This window comes from Stegostoma tigrinum, chromosome 23 (assembly GCF_030684315.1).
Source record: "Stegostoma tigrinum isolate sSteTig4 chromosome 23, sSteTig4.hap1, whole genome shotgun sequence".
Taxonomy (NCBI): domain Eukaryota; kingdom Metazoa; phylum Chordata; class Chondrichthyes; order Orectolobiformes; family Stegostomatidae; genus Stegostoma; species Stegostoma tigrinum.
Window position 1 is genome coordinate 32882898 of NC_081376.1, and position 26387 is coordinate 32909284.

The 26387-nt window shown below is 40.5% G+C and overlaps 1 protein-coding gene across 4 annotated transcripts in view; it reads right to left on the minus strand.

Annotated features, from left to right (window-relative positions):
• Positions 1 to 26387, minus strand: part of crebbpb (CREB binding protein b) — a 161594-nt gene that overhangs the window by 78851 nt on the left and 56356 nt on the right. For 2 of the 4 annotated variants that reach the window (XM_048551908.2, XM_048551905.2), the window contains exons 7-10: positions 21238 to 21340; positions 18868 to 19002; positions 17828 to 17945; positions 12556 to 12751 (exon numbers count right to left, since the gene is read on the minus strand). In XM_048551908.2, coding sequence (XP_048407865.2) covers positions 12556 to 12751; positions 17828 to 17945; positions 18868 to 19002; positions 21238 to 21340 — 552 coding nt within the window. Of the gene's footprint in view, positions 1 to 12555; positions 12752 to 17827; positions 17946 to 18867; positions 19003 to 21237; positions 21344 to 26387 lie in introns of all 4 variants that reach the window. The other 2 variants (XM_048551906.2, XM_048551904.2) reach the window with 1 other exon arrangement.

The following is a 26387-nucleotide window of genomic DNA, read 5'->3' on the forward strand; positions in this document are numbered from 1 at the left end:
CAATTATTTGGATAACAATACAGAGTGAGACAAGAAGGGACAGAATGCAAAAAAACAGCAACAGTAAATAGGATCAAGCGGTAAAGAAACAATAAGAAGGTAAAATTAATGGCTCTTTATGTGAATGTGCATAGTATTAGAAACAAAATAAATGCACAAATGCAGGTAGTAAGGTTCGATCTTATACCCATTATGGAGATACAGTTACAAAGAGAACAAAATATTCAAGGGTTGTAACTTCCTGAAAGGACAGGCAAGAAGACAGGGTGGTGGGGTAGTATTGTTAGCATGGGATGGCATTAGCAAGAAATGATCTTGGATCAGAAGACACGCAATCTATTCAGACAGAGGAGAGATCACATTCGGAATTATGACACATTACACATTCCCCTGTTTGTCTGTGGGGGACCTACATTTATCTTATAGTGTGTCCAATAGTTTGGAGAATTGAGGTGTGTCTTGCTTGCTTTTATGGTTTACAGTTTGTAAGGTCTTTTTACAGGATAAATTGCAGCTGACGATTGGTAGCCCACCACAAAATAAAGTGACATCACAGGAAAAACATGAGTACATTGGTTGGTCATAGCGATTAATTTCACTACTATTGGTTAATACCAGATTTAAGGAAAACAGGGGAAATATTTACAAGTTACAAGCTAAAAGACAAGTTGGATCTTTTTTAAAAAATTAAAAACTGAGTAAATCAAATAGAGATGCAGGGCCAGGCGATGTGTGGGACATGCGCAATGTGGGGGCTGGTGGAACACATTTTGGTTTATAGTGACCACATCTGCAGCAAGTGTTGGTTGTTTGAGGAACTCCAGCTCAGAGTTCACGAGCTGGAGTCTGAGCTTCAAACACTGTGACACATCAGGGAAGGGGAGAGTTACTTCAGCACTACGTTTCAGGAGACAGTCACACTCCTTAGATTAACTGCCTCAAATTTGGTCAGTGTCAGGGACAGGAGGGTGTGACTATAGGCAAGGCAGTACAGGAATCCAGGAAGTAGTGCCGAAGGAGCCAAAAGGTGTTGAACAGGTTTGCGATTTTTGCTCTCTGTGGATGACAGCAGGGTCTGCAAAGAGGATAAGAAAACTGATCAAAGCACCATGGTACAGAAAACCATTCCGGGGACAGGAAAGAGAAGAGAAATGTACCTGTAATTTGGGATAGCATAGTCAGTGGATTAGGCACTCTATTCTGTAGTCAGGATTGAGAGTCCCAACGGCTACGTTGCCTGCCTGGTGCCCAGATTCAGGACATCTAATCTGGGGTGCAGTGGGAAGGGAAAGATCCAGCTATCGTGGTCCACGTAGGTATCAATGATATAGGTAGAAAGAGTTTCTGCTGAAGGAGTATGAGCAGCTAGGGGCTAAATTAAAAAGCAGAACCCAGAAGATAATAGTCTGCAGGTTACTATCTAAGCCACAAACTAATTAGCACAGGGGTCAACAAAATACAAAAACATTAGTGAGTATCATATATGGAACCCCAAACTACAGTGGTGATACTGAGAATGGCATTAAACAGGAAATTAGAGATGCACAAGGGAATATTGGTGATCATGCATGATTTCATTCTGCACACAGACTGGGCAAATCAAATCAGCCACAATGCTGTAGGGGAGGAATTCCTGGAGTGTATTTGGGATGATTTTCTGGGCCAATATGTGGAGGAATCAACTACAGAGCAGGCCATCTTAGACTGGGTGCTCAATAATGAGAAGGGAAACACTGTCAATTTAGCTGAGACACACTCCTTGGGGAAGAGTGACCACAACATGACAGAACTTTTTAAAAATCAGGATGGAGGGTGAGGCTGTTGATTTGGAGACTAGGGTGCTGAACCGTAATAAAGAAAACTACGAGGATATGAGTTGTGAGTTGTCTTGATAGATTGGGGAGAATTACTTGAAGGGATGACCATGGATAGGCAACAGCAAACATTCAAGGAAAGCCTGGGGGATCTGCACCAACTGTTTATTCCGGCCTGTCACAATAGCAAAATTTGTAAGTGGGCCAATCCATGGCTTACAAAAGGAAATAACAGATAGTATCTGATCCTAGGAAGAAGCATACAGATTGGCCAAGAAAAATAATAAATCTGAGGATTCTGAACAGTTTAGAATTCAGCAAAGAATGGCCAAGGGATTGATTAAGAAGGAGTAAACAGTGTACAAAAATAAGCTTGCAGACTGGTGCCAAGAGTTTCTATAGGTTCATAGAACATAGAACAGTACAGCACAGAACAGGCCCTTCAGCCCACGATGTTGTGCCGACCATTGATCCTCATGTATGCACCCTCAAATTTCTGTGACCATATGCATGTTCAGCAGTCTCTTAAATGACCCCAATGACCTCGCTTCCACAACTGCTGCTGGCAACGCATTCCATACTCTCACAACTCTGTGTAAAGAACCCGCCTCTGACAGCCCCTCTCTACTTTCCTCCAACCAGCTTAAAACTATGACCCCTCGTGTTAGCCTTTTCTGGACTGGGAAATAGTCTCTGGTTATCAACTCTATCCATGCCTCTCATTACCTTGTATACCTCAATGAAAAGAGTCCGAGCTCAGTCAACCTCTCTTCATAAGGTAAGCCCTCCAGTCCAGGCAGCATCCTGGTAAACCTCCTCTGAACCCTCTCCAAAGCATCCACATCTTTCCTATAATAGGGCGACCAGAACTGGACGCAGTATTCCAAGTGCGGTCTCACCAAAGTTTTATAGAGCTGCAACAAGATCTCACGACTCTTAAACTCAATCCCCCTGCTAATTAAAGCCAAAACACCATATGCTTTCTTAACAACCCTGTCCACTTGGGTGGCCATTTTAAGGGATCTATGTATCTGCACGCCAAGATCCCTCTGTTCCTCCACACTGCTAAGAATCCTATCCTTAATCCTGTACTCAGCTTTCAAATTTGACCTTCCAAAATGCATCACCTCGCATTTATCCAGGTTGAACTCCTTCTGCCACCTCTCAGCCCATCTCTGCATCCTGTCAATGTCCCGCTGCAGCCCACAACAGCCCTCTATACTGTCAACGACACCTCCAACCTTCGTGTCGTCTGCAAACTTGCTGACCCATCCTTCAATCCCCTCATCCAAGTCATTAATAAAAATTACAAACAGTAGAGGCCCAAGGACAGAGCCCTGTGGAACACCACTCACCACTGACTTCCAGGCAGAATATTTTCCTTCTACTATCACTCACTGTCTTCTGTTGGCCAGCCAATTCTGTATCCAGACAGCTAAGTTCCCCTGTATCCCATTCCTCCTGACCTTCTGAATGAGCCTACCATGGGGAATCTTATCAAATGCCTTGCTGAAGTCCACATACACCACATCCACAGCTCGACACTCATCAACTTTTCTAGTCACATCCTCAAAGAACTCCAGAAGGTTTGTGAGAAACAGACTGGTAAAGACAAATGTAGGTTCCCCCACATACAGAAATGGGGGAATGTATAATAGGGGACAGAGAAACGGTTGAGGAACTGAATACATACTTTGGTTCTGTCTTCACAAAAGACAACACAAATCAGATACCAGAATTGTTGCAGGATGCGGGACGCAGGATTTAGTGAGAGCGAAGAACTGAGGGAGATCTATATTGGTACAGAAATGGTGCTGAGATAACGGTTGGGATTGAAGGCTGATAAATCCCCAGGGCCTGATAATCTACATCCCAGAGTACGTAAGGAAATAGCTCTAGAAGTAGTGGATGCATTGGTGGCCATCTTCCAGGATTCTGTAGACTGTGGAACAGTCCTTGCAGTTTGGAGGGTGACTAATATTACTCTAATTTTCAAAAAGGAAGGCAGAGAGAAAACAGCAAATTAAAGACTTGGATAAACTCAGCAGGCCAAGCAGCATCTTAGGAGCACAAAAGCTGACGTTTCGGGCCTAGACCCTTCATCAGAAAAAATGAAGGCGGGTCTAGGCCCGAAATGTCAGCTTTTGTGCTCCTAAGATGCTGCTTGGCCTGCTGCGTTCATCCAGCTCCACACTTTGTCATCAATGAAGATGCAGTGAAATTTACCCGAATGGCTGTAAATTGGGACAGGGATGTATGCAACAGTCACTGGAGGTGCAGCAGGCGGTAAAGAAGGCAAATGGTATGTTGGCCTTCATCGCGAGACATTTTGAGTACAGGCGCAAGGATGTGCTGTTGCAGTTGTACAGGGCCTTGATGAGACCACATCTGGAATACCTTCTGCAATGTTGATATCCCTTTCTGGGGAAGGATGCTCTTGCTCTCGACGGAGTGCAGCGAAGGTTTACCAGGCTGATTCTGGGGATGGAGGGTCTGACACATGAGAGACTGACTAGGTTGGGATTGTTTTTGCTGGAGTTCACACAAATGGAGGTGGGTTGGGATTTCATAGAGACTTCTAAAATTCTAAAAGGACTGGACAGGGTAGATGCAGGGAGGATGTTCGTGATGGTGGGTGCGTTCAGAACCAGAGGTCACAGTATGAGGATTTGCAGTGGACGATTTAGGATGGAGATGAGGAAACATTTCTTCACCCAAAGAGTGGTGAGTCTGTGGAATTCATTACCACTGGAAATAGTTAATGCCAAAACATTGAATGTATTCAAAAGGAAACTAAACATAGCACTTGGTGTGGATGGGAACAAAGGCTATAGGGAGAAAGCAAAATTAGGCTATTTTGAGTTGGACAATCAGCCATGATCGTGATAAATGGCAGAGCAGGTTTGAAGGGCCAAATGGTCTCCTCTTGCTCATATCTTCTATGTTTCTATGCTAACAAGATTAAAGGGCTAAAGGCATGGCTGAAAGATTGGTATGGGAGAATTCATGGGACATTGGTACCAGCATTCTGAAAGGAGGTGTTCTGCTACGACGAGCTCCACCTGAATCATGATGGGATCAGAGGCCTATTAAATTACAAGTTATGGATAGGGTTTTAAACTAAACCTTCTTTTGGAGTGGGGGTGGGGGGGAGAGAGCAGCGATGTTCAAACACATGGAAAATCATGGCAATGTTAAAAGGTTGGGACAGGGTTATTCAGCAGAAATTCTTAAAGTTTTCAGAACAAGTAATAGGATAGGGAGCATTGAAAGGCTCAGGCATTTAATTTTGGGCACAGCAGGTGACAACAATGAGAAGTGGGGTAGTCAACACTGGACTGAAGATATATGAAACAAGGTAAACAAGATTGTAGCATGGATTTAAACTGGCAAATATGTCATTCCAGGTATCAGAAATGTGGCTGCAAGGGGTACTAAATATCGAAGGATGCACGATCTATCAACAGGATGTATAGATGGGTAGAAGGGGTGGGGCAGACTTATTTGCAAAATATTAAATTAAACTGATAGCAAGAGGTGATATAAAGTCAGAAGAAGTGTGGGCAGAGGTACCACAAAAGGGGAAACAAAAATCCTAAAGGAGATACACGTACAGGCCTCCTTGCAGTAGCCACAATGCGGGACAGAAAATAAATCAGGAAATAGAAAAGGCATGTAAGAAGGGCACTATTACAATAATCATGGGGGACTTCAATATGGAAGCAAATCCCACAAAGAAATTTGTGGCATGTCTATGGAAATTTTTTTTTTAAGAAGTGTAGCTTGTGATAGAGCCCACTACGGAACAAGCAATTCTCGATTTAGCGATGTCTAATGAGGCACACTTCATTAGGAGCTTAAGGGAACCACAATATGATAGAATTCATCCTGCAGCTAGACAGGGAGAAGCTGGAATCAGATACAATGGTATAACAATTGAGCAAAGGTAACTACAAACACATGAGGGAGGAGCTGGCCAGAGTTGATTAGAAAGGGAACTTGGCAGAGTTGACAGTGGAGCAGCAAGGACTGGAGTTTCTGGGGGTAATTCGGGTGGCACGACAGAAATTTATCCCAAAGAAGAAGAAACATACTAAAGGGAGGATGACGCAATGGTGGCTGACAAAAGGAAATGAGGTACAGCATAAAACAAACCAAAAAAATGTACAAAGTGGGATAATTTGTGCGAAGCCAGAGGACTGGAAAGCCTTTAAAAACCAGGAGAGGGCAACTAGTGGGGGAGAAAAAAATGTTACAGCAAGTTAACTTGTATTGTAAAAGAAGATTGCAAGAGCTTTTTTTTAAACATATGTAAAAGGTAAGAGAGAGTTAAGTGTGGACTGCTGGAAATGAGGTTGGAAAAGTAATGGGGAATAAAGAAATAACAGAGGACCTGAACAGGTATATTGCGTGAGTCTTCACAGTGGAAGCCACCAAAGGTATACCAGATCCTCTGGAGTCGAGGCAGCAGAGAGTGTAGTGGTTATCGCTATACAGAAGGTATTGGGGAAGCTTAAAGATCTGAAGATGTTTAAATTATCTGCATCAGTTTCACTGTACTCCACAGTACTGAAGCAGATAGCATAAGAGATTATAGAGGCATTGGTGGTGATCTTTCAGGAATCACTGGAGTGAGGGAGGGTTCCAAAGGATTGCAAAATGACTAAAGTAACACTCTTGTTTTAAAAGGGAGGGACAGAAGAGAGGATATTGTAGACCGATTAGGCTGACCTTGGTTGATGTTAAGTCTTCAGTGCCCAATAGATTGGGAAAGATGAGATTTGGGAGAATATAGTCAACATGGCTTTATCGAGTGCAAGTCATGCCTAATAAATCCATTAGGATTTGTTGAGCTGGCAAAGAATAAAGGAGAGCCAATGTGAGTGATATATTTGGATTTCCAGAAGGTCTTTAACAAGATGCCACCCAGGAGGCTGCCAAGCAAGAAAAGAGCCCATGGTGTTGGGGTAAGTTTCTGGTATGGATAGGGGACTGGCGAACTGGCAGAGAATGAGGTGAAAGGGGTCTTTTTCAGAATGGCAGCTGGTGAGTAGCAGGGTTCTGCAGGGGTCAGTGTTGGGATCACAACAATTTATGTTATACATTAACAAAGTGGATTTGTTAAGTTTGCAGATGACACAGAGGTAAGTAGTGCTTAGAGAACGGGGTGACAGGAGGGGGTCTTGGATAGACTAGGAGACTGGGCAAAGCAGTTGCAGATGGGATATAATGTGGGAAGGTATGAGATTATGAACTTTAGTAGGAAGAATAGAGGCATAGATTTTGAAATGGGGAAAAGCTTTGGAATGAGGCACAAAGGGACAAAGGAGTCCTAGTACAGGATTCTCTCAAGATTAACATACAGGTTCAGCTGGCAATTAGGAAAGCAAAAACCATGTTTAGCATTAATTTCGAGAGGGTTATGATGCAAGAGCAGAGATGTACTGCTGAGACTAGAGAACGCTCTGGTCAGAGAACATTTGAAATATTGTGAGCAGTTTTAGGCTCCATTTGCTGGTTTTGGACAGGGTCCAAATGAGGTTTATAAGAACCATCCGTGGCTGAAAGGCCGGTCACGCGAGGGGCATTTAAGGACACTGGTCTGTACTCAATGAAATTTAGAAGGAATTGAAATTTACAGAATACTGAAGAGTCCTGAATAGACTGGACATGTAGAAGATGTTTCTACTAGGAGGAATTATTAAGACCCAAGGACACAGCCTCAGAATGGAGGGTAGACCCTTTAGAATTGAGACGAGGGAAATTTCTTCAGGCAGAGGGTAATTAATCTGTGGAACTCATTGCCGTAGAAGGCTGTGGTGGCCAAGTTATTGAGTGAGTTTAAGACAGAGATAGATAGGTCCTCAATATCTAGACTCAGTATCGAGTTCAACAACTTTTAGCCCTGATGTTCTCTCACGTCCTTACCCCAACTCCCACACACCAAGCCATGCTATCAGAGGGTGTGCTATTACACACAATCCATTGTTAGCCACTACTAGTTCCCATTAACCACTATTCAACCTCCTAGCCTGATCATTATCAACTCCTTTGTCTGTCCAATTGTTGTCTCTCTTTGGGCTCTATTGCCACTTAAAGTTTACTCCTCACTCCCTCCGCCCACCCTATCTTCTGAATAAACAGGTACATTTTTCAAGCTGCCATCCATTCCGCAGAAGGGTCACTGGGCCTGAAACATTAACTCTGAATGCTCCCTGTAGAGTTTTGCCAGCAATTTTTGTTTTTGGTTCTGATTTCCAGCATCCGTGGTTCTTTCAGTTTTTATAGATAGGTTCTTGATTAGTAAAGGGATAAAGGGTTACGGGAGAAGCAGGCGAATGGGGTTGAAAAACACAATGGCCACAACCTCGATGGACAACGCGGCCTAACTTTGCTCCCATTCCTTGTGGTATAATGGAGATAAGAAATAACATCAGAAACAGGAAACTGGCAGGAGTAGTCTATATGCACTGTAATGGCAGTTATTCAGTAGATCAGAGAATAAATCGGGACATGTGAAAAAGGCAGTACATTAATTATGGGTAACTTTAATCATCAAACAGACAGGGATACATAGATTGGCAGTGGTATTCACAAGGAAGAATTCAACAGTGTGTTCAAAACAGTGTCCTAAAATAACAGAATCAGGGATCATACAATTTTGGATCATGGTGGTGGATAATGGAGCAGGTTTAACAAACGATATCATTGTAAAAGATCCCCTCAGAAACAGTGACCAGAATGTGGTAGAATTTAGCAGACAGTTTGAGAGGGAGGGAGCATGGCTCAAAAGCCAATGAGGGCACAGCTAGCCAGCAAAGCCAAAACAAAAGGCAGAGTAACAGCAAGCATTTAAGAAAATAGTTGTAGCTCACAGCAAAGCTTGATGCAACTGAGAAGGGAGGCTTCTCTGAAGTGGACAAGCCAATCATTGTTAACAAGGCAAGTTAAAGATGGCAAACTGTAAGACAAGGGTCCTCTTCGCACATTGTTAGTGTCCTTACCCTTGTAATGGGAGGCCAGGATCCATAGATCATAAAATCCCTAGTGTGGAAACAGGCCCGTTGGCCCAACATGTCCACGCCGACCCGAAGGGTAACGCACCTGGACCCACATGGCCAATCGACCTAACCTGCACATCAATGGGCTGTGGGAGGAAACTGGAGCACCCAGAGGAAACCCATGCAGAGACAGGGAGAAGGTGCAAACTCCACATATACAACTGCCCTAGGGTGGAATCGAACCTGGGTTCCTGACGCTATGAGGCAGTGCTAACCACTGAGCCACTGTGCCACCCCAAATCCCATCTGCTCCAAGAGGTCAGAGTTTTACATCACACAACAGACCCTTCGGTCCAACTCATCCATGCTGACAAGATATCCTAAACTGATCTAGACCCATTTGCCAGTATTTCCCTCTAAATCCTTCCTGTTCATGTTGCCATCAAGATGCTTTGTAAACGTTGTAATTTTACCAATGTCCACAACTTCCTCTGGCAGTTCGTCTCACACATGCACCCTCTGCATGAAAAAGTTGCCCTTCAGGTGCATAATAACATCTCTGAACAGACTGCTTGGAAAATAGTTCATTTTCAAATTGTAAGACAAAAACATACAATGTATCAAAGATCAGTGGTAAAAATCAGAAGATTGTGGAAGGGTTAAAATAAAAACCAAGAAAAAGAGAGAAGCTAAGATACCCTTTGAGGATAAACTTTCAAGTAATATCAAGCCAGACAGGAACAAGTTCTTTAAATAAATAAGCAATGTAAGAAAAATGGAGAAATCAAAAAATTAACAGAGGCTCTTTAGAGAATGAAGCTTCCTAAATAATGGGGACCCAGGAAAGGTAGTTGAACTACTTGGCATCTAAGTAAATGTATTCCAAAATTACCAAATAATCAGGGAGCAAAAGAAAGAAAGATAGCAAACACAACTATCACAAAGTGCTAAGAAAGCTAATGGAGCTAAAACCCAATAAGTCCCCTGAACCTAATGGTGTGCATCCCAGGGTATTAAAAGTAGCAGTTTCAGAGATAGTGAATGGGCTGGCTGCAATCTTCCAAGAATCCATAGATTCTGGCAAAGTCCCAGAGGACTGGTAAACAGCCAACTTTTGTCTAAAATGGAAAGGCAACAAAACACAGGTAAGCCAGTCAGCTTAAATGTCCATTAGCAGGAACATATTTGAGTCTATTAGAAAAGATGCAATAGCAGAACATTTGGAAATACAGAATATCGTCAAGTAGTCAGCATAGCTTTAGGAAGGGGAAAACATCCTTGACACATGTATTAGAATTTGTTAAGGAAGTAACAACCAGATAGATAAATTGGATGTAACATATTTGAAATTTCGGAGAGTGATGGATAAAATACCACACACTAGGCTACTTAAGCTAAGAACTTAAGGTGTTAGAAGTGGTATATAAATATGGACAAAGAATTGGCTAACTAAAAGGGAGGCAGAGAGTGGTATAAGGGGGCCATTTTGAGGAAGGCAACCAATGACCAGTGGAGTGCCACAGGTCACTATTACTTACAATATATGTTAATAACTTGCAGAGGAAAATGAATGTACTCTAGCCAAGTTTGCAAATGATACAAAACTAGGTACAAAGGCAAATGAGGAGGATGACAGAAAAAGTCTGCAGAGGGATAGAGGTAAGCTAAGTGAGTGGGCAAACATTTGGTAGATGCATTATAATATCAGGAAATGAGAAATTATACACTTTGGCAGGAAAAATGAGGAGCTGAATATTATTTAAATCAAGAATTATTGTAGAAAGCTACAGCACAGAGGGATTCAGGAGTCCTTGTGCGTAAATCTCAAAAAGCTAACATATAAGTTCAACAGGCAATAGGGAATGCAAGTGGAATCCTGGCCTTTATTTCAAATGTAATGGAGTATAACAGCAGGGAGGTTTTGCTAAAACCAGACAAGGCACTAGTCAGACTACAGCTGAAATACTGTAAACAATTTTGAGCCCCTTACCCGAATAATAATATACTAGCACTGGAGGCAGTCCAGATAAGGTTGACTAGGCTGATTCTGGTAGTGGAGAGACTGTCCTATGAGGAGAGGTTGAGAAGTTTGGGCCTCACTGGAATTAAGGCAACCTTATTAAAGCATATAAGCTTCTTAGAGAACTTGATATGTTCGAAACTGGAAGGTTGCTTCCCCTAGTAGGAGAGTTTAGGACGAGACGGCATTACTTCAGAATAAAGAGTTGCACGTTTAAAACTAATGAATAATTCAATCTCTCAGACAAAAGTGAATTTGTGTAATTGCTTACTGCAGAGGGCTGTCGAAGTTGGATTGTTATGTTTATTCAAAGGTGAGATAGATAGATTTTTAAATCAGTCAGCAAATCGAGGGTTATGGGGAAAAGTAGAGTTGAGGATAATAAGATCAGCCATGATCTCAGTGCATGGTGGAGCAGATTCAATGGGCTGAATAGCCTGCTTCTATTCCTACTTGTTTTGGTCATCCACTACAGCATCTATGATGTCTTCCATTTGATTTTCAATTGTAGGAAAATCCTGAAAATGAAGACTGGAGAAAATACTTTCTAAAAACAAACCTAATCGTAGATACAAGTATAGCTTTTGACAAAGTACAGCCACATTCCAGTTCTACAGTACCCTTTACAATTTCAGAATGGCCCAAAAGGGGTCAGTTAGCTCAAGTGGCTAGATGGCTGAAGTGTGGTACAAAATAACATCAAGACTGGCTGAGGTAGTTCTTGGGGTCTGGCTCTTGCCATGACTCACAAAGTTGCAAGCCTCGGATAACAAGAATGTTACATGAACAGAGAAAGAAAGTGCTTTACAGCCAATAAAGTATTTTTCATGTGTAGAAATTATAGCAATAATTTGCACACAGTGAGATCCCATAAACAGCAATAACAATATCTTAAGAGTTCAACATTAAGGAGTGTAATTGGATCATGCTTTTCCTCAGAAAAGCAATCAAAACATGAAGCTGTTTTCCCAAAAGACTAATGGATTAATTGAAATTTTCAAGTGGAAGCAAAACTCTCTCTTGGTAACGATGTCAAGAAAACTGGTACAAAGGAGGGGAAATAGATTTGAAAATACATACTAGCCACAATTTAACTGAATGGCTGAATATTCTTGAAGGATGAAGTCTTCTCCTGGTCCTATTATGCTAATGACGGAAATTTGGTCAGGAGATACAGTCACAGAATCATATAGCATGGAAACAGACCCTTCGGCCCAACCATGCTAACCATAATCCCAAACTAAATTAGGCCCAATGCCTGCGCTTGGCCCATATCCCTCCAAACCTTTCCTATTCACATACTTACCTGATGCTTTTTAAACATTGTAGCTGTATCCAAACTGTATCTATCACCTCCTCTAGAAGTTCATACCACACGTGAACCACTCTGACATTTGCAGGATCACCACAATCCTCTTCAAATAGTGCAATGGAATTGTTTATAACCACCTGATAGGCAACTAAGGTCTGTTCAAAGTCTCATCTGAAAAATGACACTGCTGACAATGCAGCACTCCCCGCTACTGTATCAATGTTTCAGCTCAAATTATATACTCAAGTTCTGGAGCAGAGCTTAAAACCACAAATTTTTGACTCTTGTGGTGGAAGTGCTAGCAGGGCCGAATGAGACAGCTAGTCTTTGGAGTGTGTGTTTTATGAACTCTAACGCTCCTTTTAAGTGAGATATTGCCATTTGTTCATCAAGCAGGAATATACTTACTAGGTGGTCGGACAGGCTGGACTTGAGCCATGCCTGGTGCCTGTGACATGCCAGGTGGCTGGCCACCTGGACCTGTCAAGGTTCCCTGGTTTGGCAACATTCCCTGCTGCTGTTTTTGAAGACGAGAGCGCCTTTTCTCCTCAAGCTCTTTCTGAATCTTGTAAATCTTCTCTGCTAGTAGGTGATAGTATTCATCCTAAATGAAGGCAATAGAACATCAAGATTTAATGTATGCTTCTACCAGTTATTAATTTATATTCTAGCTACTCTTTTTGCTGAGGGTATAATTTTTTAGTTGGTACACCAATCTGTTCAATTTTGAACAGGTTAAGGGACATGATGTAAATAAATTAATAGGCATCAAACACAATGCACCTTTTCCTCAATACACTGCAAAACAGACCATCAGCTAGATGTTAATCAAGATCAACACTTGATTTGATTTCCGATTAGGGGTTATGGGAAACCTGATTGATGGGCGAATTGAAAATATAATGGCTGTTAATCTCATGTTAATTTAATAAAGCTCAAGTTTTCTTAAGTATTGCATTTCTACAAAATGCAAACTGATCAGCGTATTTAGCTTGGAAGCTATAGGCAATTTTCTGAGCATGTGTAAATGGAAAAACAGTGCAAATCAATTTATGATTTTCTGCCTGTTGATATTCAAACATTCAAAAAATCATGGGCTAGTCGTGCACAAATTTCCAAATGCAGAGCATCTCATTTCAGATATTGCACCTCTGCGATTATACTTTTTAAACATATGCCTTGAAATTCAAAAGCATTGTACAGCTTTGTGTCATTCCAGAACAGAAATACCCAACTACTAGCCATATACAAATCCTGTTTGCAATTCTACATCACCACCTCAGATATGCCATTTAGTAATGACCACCATATTCATGCATACCGAAAGCTTAAACTTAAGTAGAGAACTGGGAATTCTACAAGAAAAGAAATACGCTAAAACCACCATCTTAAATTACAGTCGCATTTTAACAAGATGAATAAGATGTTAAAAAATAGAGCACAGCACCTGTGGTCTCTAACACAATTACACACTTGTGTGCACCTCACTTATACAGAAACAATTCAGACCATCTAATAAACAGTGGCAATTCCAATACTCTTTTACTGCTTCCCTCCACATTACCAAATTTTTGAAAAATTTTAAGATACTCAGAAAATGCAAAACAACGCTAAGACTCAGTCTTGATTTTTCTTTTATAATCAATATATGACAGGAAAACATGAGAGGCAAAGCCAGAAGATTTCAGTCGAAGGCCATAAATATCAGGGAGTTTTTTTGTTCTATTACTGGCTTCTACTGAGCTGACTTCACCTCAGAGAGGCCTGAAGAAGGGTCACTGGAAGTGAAAGAGTGACTCTGCCTTCTCTCCACAAATATGTTAGACCTGCTGTGTTTCTTCAGCAATTTCTGTTTTTACATCTGTAGAGATTTGACAGTTACCATTAACAATTCTGGGGTTGTTTGGTCAAGTGGGGAGTGATGGAAATTTTTTTTTTAACCAGCATGTTTGGATGATATGACACACCTCCACAGCCATCATGTCCTACAGTGGGACCTGAACGCAGACCACCTGACCTAGAGTCAGGGGCATAACTACTGCACTACAAAGTGCAGATCAGTCTAATTAGGAGTTTGGTTGGATAGTAACTGGATTCAATTAGCCTGACATTCAGTTTAAGATCACAGAGGAAGAACAAGCACCTGAGCTCATGGAATCTATAGAATCATATCCCAAAATGAGACCCTTGTGGAGAGGAGACAAGAGAAAATTAGCCAACTGGTGGAAAGGTAACAATAATGTGTCTTTCTCAGAGCTGCCTCATTTATTTTGGGGAAAAATTCTATGAATGGCACTTGATGTATCTCAAAGCTTTTTGGACTTTTGCTTGCTCCAGAAATATGTGGATCTAATCAGGTTAATCCATTAAATACTGAAAACCAGTTTAATGAAATTAAAAATAAAGCAAGAAAATGATGGTGATGCACAACAGGTAAGGCAACATCCGAAAAAGGAAGATTATTGGTTCAGATGGAAACATTGAATCAGAACTGTTCCATTAAACAATCTTGTTTTGTACTTGCAAAATTTTCAGCCTGAATGTCAGATCTTCACCAGCATCTCGTGTTTAATAATAAGTGCATTTTTTTAAAAAATGGAAGTAAACGTTTGAGGGCAAACTCATGAAATATCACACTGCAAAATCAAGACTTCTGATAAATCCCCGAACACCCAAACCCAAGATCATCAATTCCAGATTTAAGTGAACTAGCATCATTTAAAATTAATACAAATTATCCCATCTGAATACAATGTACTCTGAAGATAATGTACTCTGTGGAGATGAACATCATAATTTTCTCTCTTCAAGTAACTGAAAAACTGTTTGATAACAAAGTGTGAAGCTGGATGAATGCAGCTGGCCAAGCAGCATCTCAGAAACATGCTGCTTGGCCTGCTGTGTTCATCCAGCTTCACACTTTGTTATCTTGGATTCTCCAGCATCTGCAGTTCCAATTATCTCTGATACAATTTTAACCTCACTGCGAAGCCTCTTCCAGGGATGCCAAAAAAGCTTTTGTGCTCCTGAGATGCTGCTTGGCCTGCTGTGTTCATCCAGCTTCACACTTTTGTTATCTTGCATTCTCCAGCATCTGCAGTTCCCATTATCTCTGAAAAACTGTTTGAATTGTTTCAGAAGGGTTCTTGTGCAGTGGTGGGAATCCTACAACTGAACAAGGATGTCCAGGTTTATTCTGCACTTGCTTGAGTTGAGAATGGGTAACTGGACCCAAAACGTTAACTGATTTTTTTTTCCTTCACAGATGCTGCCAGACCTGCTGAGCTTTTCCAGCAACTTCTATTTTTGTTCCTGATTTACAGCATCTGCAGTCCTTTTGGTTTTTAAAATCTTCAACCTTGAAAATACCCAACAACAGAGCTTCATTGGTTTACAGGGCAAAGAATTCCAAGGATTCACTTTTCCCTGAGTGAAGATATTCCCTTTGTCAGCCCTAAATTACAAATCTCTTACCCAAGACCGTACTACTAGTTTTGGACTGACTAGAGGAAACTATTTCCCAACATCTACCTTGTGAAGCCCTGTATATTTCAATGAGACCAGCATTTATTTTCCTAAGTTGTATGAAATACTCAATATATCCTCAAAGGCCAACCCCCAACCCCCCTTTCAGTTCAGGAACGTCAAGTGAACCATCATGGCACTCACTCTGAAGCTCTCTTGATTTGGCGAGTGCGTCAGTCAGTTTTTGGCTTTATTTCAAATTTTCATATTTTGCATTCACTATGAATTCAATTGCTCGTTGATTCATCACATTTCTGAACCTCATAATGCCTGTTTATCAGAATTAAAATAAAACCACTTGTGAATGCTTCAAAAGCATGTTTAGTAAAGTGACAAGAGCTTTCAATGCTCCCATTTCCATAGCTGCCACTGACTGGAATGTTAATTCATGTAATTCAACACAGCAGCAAGAGGTGTGTTTTGTTATTTTAAAAAAGGGGAAGTTTTGTATGTGTTACAACTTTAGGATTTAAAAGAGATAATTTAAGATTCTGCCAAGCACTGCAAAATACTTACCTTTAACAAAAATGAATCTAACTTACTCTCTACTGCCAAATTGTGTACATTTTGTCAGCATGTGTAGGGTGGGGTAGGGGGTTGAAAATAAAGCAAATGTCAAACACATTTTCACACAAACAACCTAAAGTAGTTTTAGGGAGGAAGGAATTACTTCCACTCACTATAGGCAACTAATTAGCCATGGTATATAACAGGTTCTGAACAATCATTTGTTCCTCAGTATTACATTTAATCAAGAAGAAAACTTAAAAAGATTAAAACAATGTTAAGTCTTCAGGACACAGTACAGAAGCAATCACTCTGGAATAAACCATGGCTGGCAGCAAGAGCAGGCCTTCAACGGAAATAGGATTGATCCCCAATTTCACTTAATACAATTCTGCTTTCTTTCAAAACCCCTTGATGCCTTAAAATGTTGAAATTTATCTTTCTTGAAAATATTCACTCACCATAACTTTCTGTGTTGGAGAATCCTATGGATTCACTACTCTTTGAGTGAAGAAATATTTTCTCATTTCAGTGGTAAATGGTCAACACCTGCACCCTGCTTCTAGACTCCACCAACCAGGGAAATCTTCCTCCCCGAATCTAGCCTGACCAGCCTGTTTGAATTTTTAACATTTCAATCGGATGCCTTTCTAAACTCTAGTGAATACAGGCCGAGTCAAACCAATCTCTCCACAGACAATCCTGTTGTCCCTGATATCTTCCTTATGATCCTCCAGTGCACTCCCTCTGTGGCAAATGTATCTTTTCCTAGATAGGGAAATCAAAGCTGCACACAATATTCCTGGGCCTGTATATGACTTCATTAAGGCATTCCTATTCCAAAACTCAAATCCTCTTGCAATGAAGGTCAATATACCATTTATCTTCCTGACTGCTTGTTGCACCTGCCCATCTATTTTCATTGACTGGTGTACAAGAACAACCAGACCTCTTTGTGCATCCACACTTCCTAATATATCACTGTTCAAATAAATACTTTCTTCTTTCTGTTTTTTAAACTGCAGTTCAATACCATACACTGAACAACACTTTCAGTAGGTATGGGATTCCAATGAAACATAATTATGTCAGCTATTCAAAGGCTAGCCCAAAGGCCAATTCTTTGAATTGCATTAATTCTTTGAAAATCATGACCAACAATGAATGTGTGGGCAAATCCCATCAAAAATGCAGCAGAGAATCCCATTAATGTTGCCCATTATAATAAACATTTCTGCTCAATGCAACAGAGTACTGGCCATTTAACTGAAGGACAAGACCCTCCAGCTCTTGGTCCTCAGACCAGTTATATGTAATGTGCTTATACATAAAACTACGCTCTTTGTTATTACAGCATATTGCTTAGCCTTAGGTGGGCAGCCCATGTTATTTAGAAACTGGAAACATATGGCAGACCCTTTATTACCTAATGAGTAATATTGCTTCAGGCAAAAATCTTTTATTGACATTCACCAAGTGAAACATTAAGCACTTTCTTGATTTCGATAGACCAGCTGTACGTCTGTTGAGTTCATATTTTTTGCATATGCAGCTTTCTTTCTTATTTCAAGATGTGGCATTTAATGACAGGGTAAAGAATCTGTGCTGATTAAGAAGTGGCAAAGTTCATTTTCATGAGACTACATACCCTGCTGTTAGCAGATTCATACATATCTCCTTCCACTTTCCGAGCATATGCCACAAGGTTTTCCATGCGACGATCCTTCAGTGCTGCTGGGTCAGGGGTTGGAAATATGGCTTGCACACTGTGGAAAATAGGGCATAGGGATGAATAATCTACTTAAGCATGAAAGAAACATTTATTTCACATTTTACAAATTCCCAAATGTTTTTTTCAAATTACAAGGTAAGAAATGCAGCAGCCAATATGCACATAGCAATCTCCCACCACAAGTTCAGTAATAAGATAATCTTTTATTGAGAGATAATGGGAACTGCAGATGCTCTCTGATGAAGGGTCTAGGCCCGAAACGTCAGCTTTTGTGCTCCTGAGATGCTGCTTGGCCTGCTGTGTTCATCCAGCCTCACATTTTATAATCTTTTATTGATACTGGTTCAGAGGTAAATATAGGTTAGGAGACTGACAAGAACTCCTTCTTCTTGAAATAGCTCCATGGGTTTCTGTCCTTTCAACCTGAAGATTGAAGATAGATGGTTCTAAAAGGAGAGTCATATCAGGCATACACATTATCTCTGCTTCTCGCTCCACAGATGCTGCCAAACTGGCTGAGTTTCTTCTTCATTTTCTGCTTTTATTATTGAAGATAGACAGGGCCCTCAGTTTAACATCTCAACTATAAATGTTCAAAGTTCCACCATATATAAATGACCATGCTACTTGAACATTGGTCATGAAAATCATTGCTGTATTGCCATGTATTTAACACTCAACAATGTTTCTGGAGATTTTAAATCAGGGTTTTCACACAACCACTTTTAATTTATATTTTACTTACATGTTATACACTATTCAGATAAATTTACTTATTCAATTCAGTCTGATTACAACTTCAGCCTTACAACTTCCCCAACTCTGAAAGGAGCCTGTCATTTGTATGCAAATTGATGAACTCACACAGAAGGATTAGAGTCATAGTGTTGCAGTCATTGAGAACACTTGTATTGTGAACAAGGGATTTCTTGAACATTTTTAATTTTGATACTTACAGCTTATGAACCAGGTGATTGCGTAGATCCTGAGTTACATGTTCATGCCATGGTTTTCGTACAGCACTAGTAGAAGGTGCTGCAGTTGGCAACGTGCTAATGTTACCAACATTTGTGCCGTCGCTCATCATTTGACTTAAAGAAAGTAGGGAGATAGGTATTATTTAAAAAGGGATTCAATGACATTGCAGTTTATAAAATTTAATCTTTAGAATCTTAGAATGGTTACAGCACAGGGGACCATTCAACCTGCTGAGTGTGCACCAGCTCCAACAGAATTTCACTTAGTCTCCAGCACTTTGACTATCATTTTACAGATTTTTTTTTTCTTTTCCAATGCACATTCAACTTCCATCAAGCTATCATTCACAGCATTTCAGATCCTAACTGCTCACTATGTGAAAAATGTTCTCTCAGGCGTCTTTGATTTTATTTTTCACCTGAAAGTCATGTCTTATGCTTCTTAATTCTTCTGTCAATGAGAAATACTTTGTCTCTATCTGCTCTTGCAAGACCCATTATTTTGAATGCTGTTATCAAATCTCCCCTCAACCTTCTTTCTTCAAGGAAAACATGACCTGCTTCTCGTATCTATCCTCATATTTAAAGACCCTCACCTCGGGAACTACGCTCATAAATCTTGACAATCTGTCTGAAGTGCCATGACATATTAGACACAATACTCATTTGAGTTTAAAGTTCTCATAACTTCCTTGTTTTTGTGCTGTATGCCTCTATTCACAAAACCTGGATCCCATATGCCTTTGTAACCACCTTCTAACCCTGCCTTGCTCCTTTCAACAATTGTGCATGTATACCACCAGGTCCTTTAGAATTATATTCTTCAGTTTATACTGCCTCTTTACGTTCTTCATACTAAACTTTGGTTAACTAAATTTGATGTGTCTTGTGTCCAGCCTATCCATGTTCCCCGGAATCTACCATTATTTCAAATTTTGAAATTATGTCCTGTACCCAAAGGCCAAGCTTCTAATATATATCAAGAAAATCAGTGGTTCTGGTACTGATTCTTTGTATTCTTTTCCTCCAGTCCACAAGCCAACAGCACCCTGAATTACTACGTATTAATTAAACCTTATATTGTCATTCAATCAGCTTTGTATCATATCACCACTGGCCCTTTTATTCCATGAGTAACAATTTTGTTGACAAGGCTGTTGTGCAGCAATTTATCACATGCCCTTTGAAAGCCCAAATACTGCACAACTACTTTACCCTCATCAATCTTCTGTTATCTCAAAACCTCAATTAAGTCACAGGTACAAAATTTGCTTTTAACTAATATGTACCTGGTTTCCTTAACTAACCCACACTTGCCCAAGTGACTAATTTTATTGTGTCTCTCTAAAAGGTTTCTCAACAATGAGGTTATATTGATTGGTCTGTCAACCTCCATTTCAATCAATAGAGGTATTCATTTGAAATTAATGGTTAAGTCTTTAAGTTTACATGCAAAATTTTGTTCTGAATTCCAAAGTTCAAGTAAAATTCTATAACTAAGAATTACAAAGTAACTGTTCAACTAATCTGAATGCAAACGATAAAACAATGAATAAACAGCTATGCGGGTACATTCTAAGACGCCAAAAATTTGTTTCCAGCAATAACATGACTGCATTCAACAGGTGACTTGGGCAAGACCTGTCCTTTTGTAGAAAAAGAATTCATGGAGACAAAAAAAGCTTATTCAATACAGGAGTAATTATGAAACAAATTGAATTAATTGCACAAACAGCTACCTTGACAGGTGGTTAAAATCTTGTTCAAAATGGTAAATGTTAGGAAGTATCTTAAAATGGACAGAGTGGGGGCACATGGGCCGGAGGTGAGACAGTAAGAGAAAGGATGGGGTTGGGGGAGAGGCACAAAGAGGTAAATATAGAGGGGGTGGGGGGGTGGGGGTGAGACAGGATGTGAAAGTAAAGAGAGGGACAAGGTGCAGGGATGGGTTTGTGGAGTACTGAGGACAGGGAAAAGAAGAGAGGGAGTAGAGTTGGCTTAAGAGACAAAAACAAGACAGCAAGTGCCAGTGTGGAGGACAGGTGGTGCCAGAGGATGTGGGGAGGAGAGGCAGAATGACTATAAAGGTGGTGGAGGATGAGGAAATGTGGGGCTGGGGAGGGCAAAGCAAGTGTAAGTGGCAGGGGAGGGAGAAGGCAGTGCAAAAAACAGCATGTGGTAACAGAGGCTATGCATCAGAAACCACAGGATAGTACATGGCAGAAGGCCAGTCAAACACGGAACTTTGCAGATCCAGTTCATATTTTCTATGCTGACTGCAATTCAGAATGGCAAACCAGAAAAAAAAATTATGCTGCTACAAGTTTTTGAAGAATGAAAATTTCTTACTTTGGTGTACTGAGGGAAGGTGGAAGCGCAGAGTCAGACATCAAGTTTGATTGATCCGGGGTTGGAACTCCCATCCCTCCTACCACATTCATCTGGTTTGTAGCTGCTGAGAGAAAGTAATGGTCAGTAAAGTGGGCCAATTCATAATCCAAAGCTTTAACTTTTCAGTTATATCCTACTACTGTCATCCCAACATACAAATCACAATATTTTTTGTGGGAATAAATGCATCGGTGAAAACAAAACACAAAATTTAAATTAACACAGAGTTCCAATTTGAAGTGTAAAAATAATTTGTTCATTCAGACAACTTCCTGACACACAGCCTGTTATATGATGGATAGAATCATCTTGCAACTTCGGGGATTAGATGGTATATGATGTATAAACAACCCAGGGGAGGGAAATCAAAGGACAGAAAACCAGTCCTTACTCTGTCAGTTATTATGAGGATGTTTTCCGACAAAGAGACTTTTTTTTTCCAAATTAATGATATCACAGAACCTTTGGCAAGTGTCCACAGCCTGCCCTGCTTCATGGACTACTGGCTGGTTATGGAGGAAACATTGACAAAGTATTCTCTCCTCAACTGGAAAATGATCAATGCAAGTCAGGCAAGAGAATTTTTTGAAATGGTGTTGAAAACAGATACTCTCTCAGATCTGCTTGTTACTTTTCTACATACATCTTTGCCCAACAGAGTTCCAAAACTGCTGCCAAAGATTCACTGTTGTGTAATTTCTGCATTTGCCTACAGTGGAAACCAAAGCAAGTGGCAGAGGATCAGAAAGCATAGAGAACTTCTTTTTTTGTTGGTCTGTACTCTTATGCTTCCAACATAGAGACCAAGTCTGCCAGGACAACTTGGATCCAGCCATCATAACACAACAGCAATTTGGACAGAACAGCCCTCTGTTAAGGCCATCATTATTTTTATTTCATCTTTTTGGTTTGGAGCAGTGAACTGTGAGTCAAGAGCCTTTGGACGGTGAGGTTCAGCTTGTTTTAAGAACAGAAGAACAAAAAACTGATACTTGCTTATCATCTAAGGCCTGAAGTTAATTTCAGGTTGATTTTTGTTCAAAGCACTCTATATATACTTTAGTTCTGGAGATACATTTTGCTCAAACAGATAGCAGGTTTTTGAAAATTAACTTAGGTCTCATAAGGAAGTATGATGCCAAAGAGTCTAAAGAGATAAGTATTGAAAAAAATCAAAGTGAAACCAAAACTTGAAAGGGTTTTTGTACTGTATTTAACTCAGAAGGATTGTGGCAGTGAAGGCTACTGAACAAAGGCTTCGCTGCTCCTTGCTCCTCTTATCAACTTTTTGAAACTTTCGAGGATAGCATCTCAGTTATAAGTACTAAGTAAATACTCCTCAGAGTCTACTAAAAGATATTTGCATGGATCAATGTCTTCAGAAATCAAGCAAAATATAATCCCATGGAGCTGTGATGTTATGGATCATGGAGTCTGTTTAAATGAACTGGCTAGTTACATTCCATTTATTTATCTCTTAACTGCATCTGTTTGTCTGTCTGTCTGTTTGCCTTTGAGTGTGTTGGGGCTAGAAACGAAAAGGATTGGGCTTAAATTGTAGATATTAATGAGATTACCTAGTTGCTTTACTTTGGCCTGCTAAAACTACTGGAATATTAATAAACAGTTAACTGTTTTGTTAAGGTATAATCTTGATGCCTAGTGCCAGTTATTCACAATGTCTGGTATTTATTGCTTAAAACGTTAGGAACCATTGGGCAATTTGAAGGATCATTGAGTATTTTAATTTTACTGTGTTGCGAATATGGAGATAGGGAGACTGATTTGATTTCACTGTCTGTGTCCATGTTGCAAAAACCTTGAAATCGATTTGGCATCAAAAAGAAACAGTAATTGGAAATCAATAGGATTCAAGGGCTTAGAGGAAAACAGTCCTCTGCCTGAAATCATATCTAGCACAAAGAACGAACTTTGAGGTTGTTGGGAGGCTCACCATTTCAGTTACAAGACAGTGTCCTAAGCCTAAAACCCTTTAGCATTGTTTCCCCAAAATTACGTGTGGTCATAGGATGTGGGCATCACCATCGTAGAACATTCCTAACTGTACTTGAGCTGGTAGTAATGATGTACTTCCTTGAACTGCCGTAGCCTTTGTGATAAAGGTCCTTTCACAATGCTGTTTGATGGGGAGCTTCAGGATATTAAAAGGTGATATGCTGCCAGGTTCAGATAGTGTGCAACTTGGAGAGAAACATAAAAGTGCGATGGAAAGCCCATGAGCCTGCTACCCTAGTCATTAGCAGATGGCAAAGATTGAGATTTTCAAAGAACTTTAGTGAGCTGTTGAAGTATATCTTGTTTGTTGCACACATAATTGCCAGACTGCAGTGGGCTAAGTTACTTTCTGCAATTCCAGCCTCCGACCTGTTCTTTACTTCATACGAAGAGACAGTCACTGCCAAAATTTGTTGCCCACCCCTAAGTTGTCTTTAAAGTGGTGTGAGATGTCTTCTTGAGTACTGCTATCCATCCACCGTCAATACACCCAACGTCGTTAGGAAAGGAGTTCCAGGTGAATGCACAATAACAGTGCATGAATGGAAATATAGGTCGAAGTCAGAACATGGGGTAACTTGGATGAAATTTGCATGCGGTACTCCTATGTGCTGTTTCTAGTAACAGGGATAGAATGTTGGCGCAGTTCATCTTGTAGATGGTACACTGTGGTGGAGGGAGTAAACAGTTTAAAGGTGCAGAACAGATGTTGATCAAGTGGGCTTCCTGGTCTTGGATGGCACAATCTTCTATTATTGCTGGAGCTACACTCATCAAGCAAGCGGAAACTATTCGATCACAACATCCGTCCAAGTTGGAGTGCTGTCCAGGTCTTGCTGCATTTGGAACCTGACTGTTTCAGTGCCAGAAAAGCTGCAAATAGCACAAAAAATGGTCTAATCATCAGCAAGCATTCTCAATTATGACCTTATGATGGAGTGAAGGACATTGGTGGAACAGCTGAAAATGTCCGATCTAGGGCAGTACCCTGAAACTCGTATGGCGACGTCTTTAGGGTATGACAATTAGCATCATGAAAGCACAACCACCTTCCTCTGACTCTAACCAGTGGAGAATCTTCTTCAATTCCCTGACTTTGATTCTCCTACAGCTCTTTTTGATACCTTATTCTGTCAAATGCTGTTTTGATATCAAGGGCAGTCAATTTCATGATTTCTCTAGAATTCTGGTCTATTGTTCATGTTTGAGTCAAGATTTGAATTTGATCTGGATATGAGCTGTCCTTAAAGAATCCAAAAATAAGCATTCATGAGCAAATTATTGGTGATCAGATGCTGCTTAATACCTCTGCCTATGATCTCTACCATCAATTTGATTGAAAGTACAATGATGGGGCAGTAATGAGATTGAATGCATCATTTTCATTTTTAGATAAGGTATATAATTGACAATTTTCTAAGTTGTCAGGGAGGGGCGAGCATCATGGCTGAATTGATCAGAGGCACAATTGGCTCAATTGACTTAGCTCAAGTCTTCACTGGAACAGCCAGGATGTTATCAGGGCTCATAGACTTGGATGTTCCGATATACTTAGATCATGGCTCAAATGGTAACACACTTACCCAAGTCAAGATTCCTGGTACAAGTCCAGGGTTTAAGCACATAGAAAAAATCCTGACACTTGAATGTAGGTCTAAGGGGTCAAAAGCACCGTTTCCCCAAATGCGAAAATAAATCATGGGTCCATTTGCCTATTTGGGTACATATACATAAAGACACTATTTTGAATGAGATATGCAGTTATCCTTAGTGTACTGGCCAATATTTATCCCTCAAACAGGTCACTGCATCTTGCTATATGCAAGTTGTATGCTGTGCTCCCTACTTACAACAGTAACTATATTTCAAAAGCACTACATTGGTCTAACTGCATTTTGAGTTGTCTCCTAATTCTGTCAAATTTTATATAAATGCAAGTCTTTATTTCTTGATACCACTGAGTCAACTGAATTGACTGAAAATTGACATCGGTGAAGACGAAGACCTCAGGAGAAGGCAGAAATGGAACATCCACTTAGCACGTCTGGTTGCATGTGCTTAAGCTGTGCCTGTTGCATTCAGTTGCTGGGGTCTGCTGCGTTAGAATAGAGATAGGGATATTTGTGGAGCCTCCTCTTCCAATTCAGCTTTAAATTCTCACCACTATTCGTGACTGTTACGTCTCCATGAGTTTTTAAATCATGTTATAATTGGCTTATGTAGCTTTTTTTAATAGCATGTGGATTTTGCTGCTTAACATGCACGCAGTTCCATGCTGAAGCTTTAAAGGCTGATAGATTGAAAATGAGTTATCTGGTGTTGCCTCAGGCATGTTATCTTACGGTCAGCGTTGGACCCCAGGCTTGACTGTAAGGGTAGAGTGAGGGATATCCTATGTCATGAGGTTATTGATCGCACTGAAAATTAGGTTTGCTGTTGCTGATGGTCCAAAGCACCAAATGGTTGCATAGTGTTGAGCTTATAGATGTATTCTGAATCTAGCTTATACCACAAATCATGATAGAAGTATCTTCAAAGTGATGCCCAGATTTTGCTGGACTGTTATGAAAAGATGCATCTGCAAGTGGTAGACTGGCAAGGATTGAGCCAGTGTTGACAAGCACGATAATCTTTCCTCCATTATAAAATCAGTTCCATCCACATGCCTCAGAAAACAAGGTAATGTTTGCCTGCATGCAGGAATAGCCGGATAACTTCTAGATTTTGGCCGCTAAGTTGCAAACAACATCTGTGCCACAGAAGTGTCAGGCACAGTTGTACACAGTTGGGAGAGAGATGCACTAGAGTCCTCAGCTGATTACCACATACCATCCTCCTTTGGCTGATGAATTAATACTCTTCCATGTTGAACAACACTTGAAGGAAGCACAGACGGTGGCAAAGCGCAGAACGTATGCTGGAAGACTAGCTCTGAGCAGTACTACAGATCAGCTGGTTGGGTTTTAAAGGACATAGCTGCTACACTGGGTCTGCAGCAGGTGTTGAGGAAATCAACAAAAGGCCAAAGTATACTTGACCTCTCCCAACCAATCTGCTGGCCATGGATCCATCTATCCATGATAGCATCAACA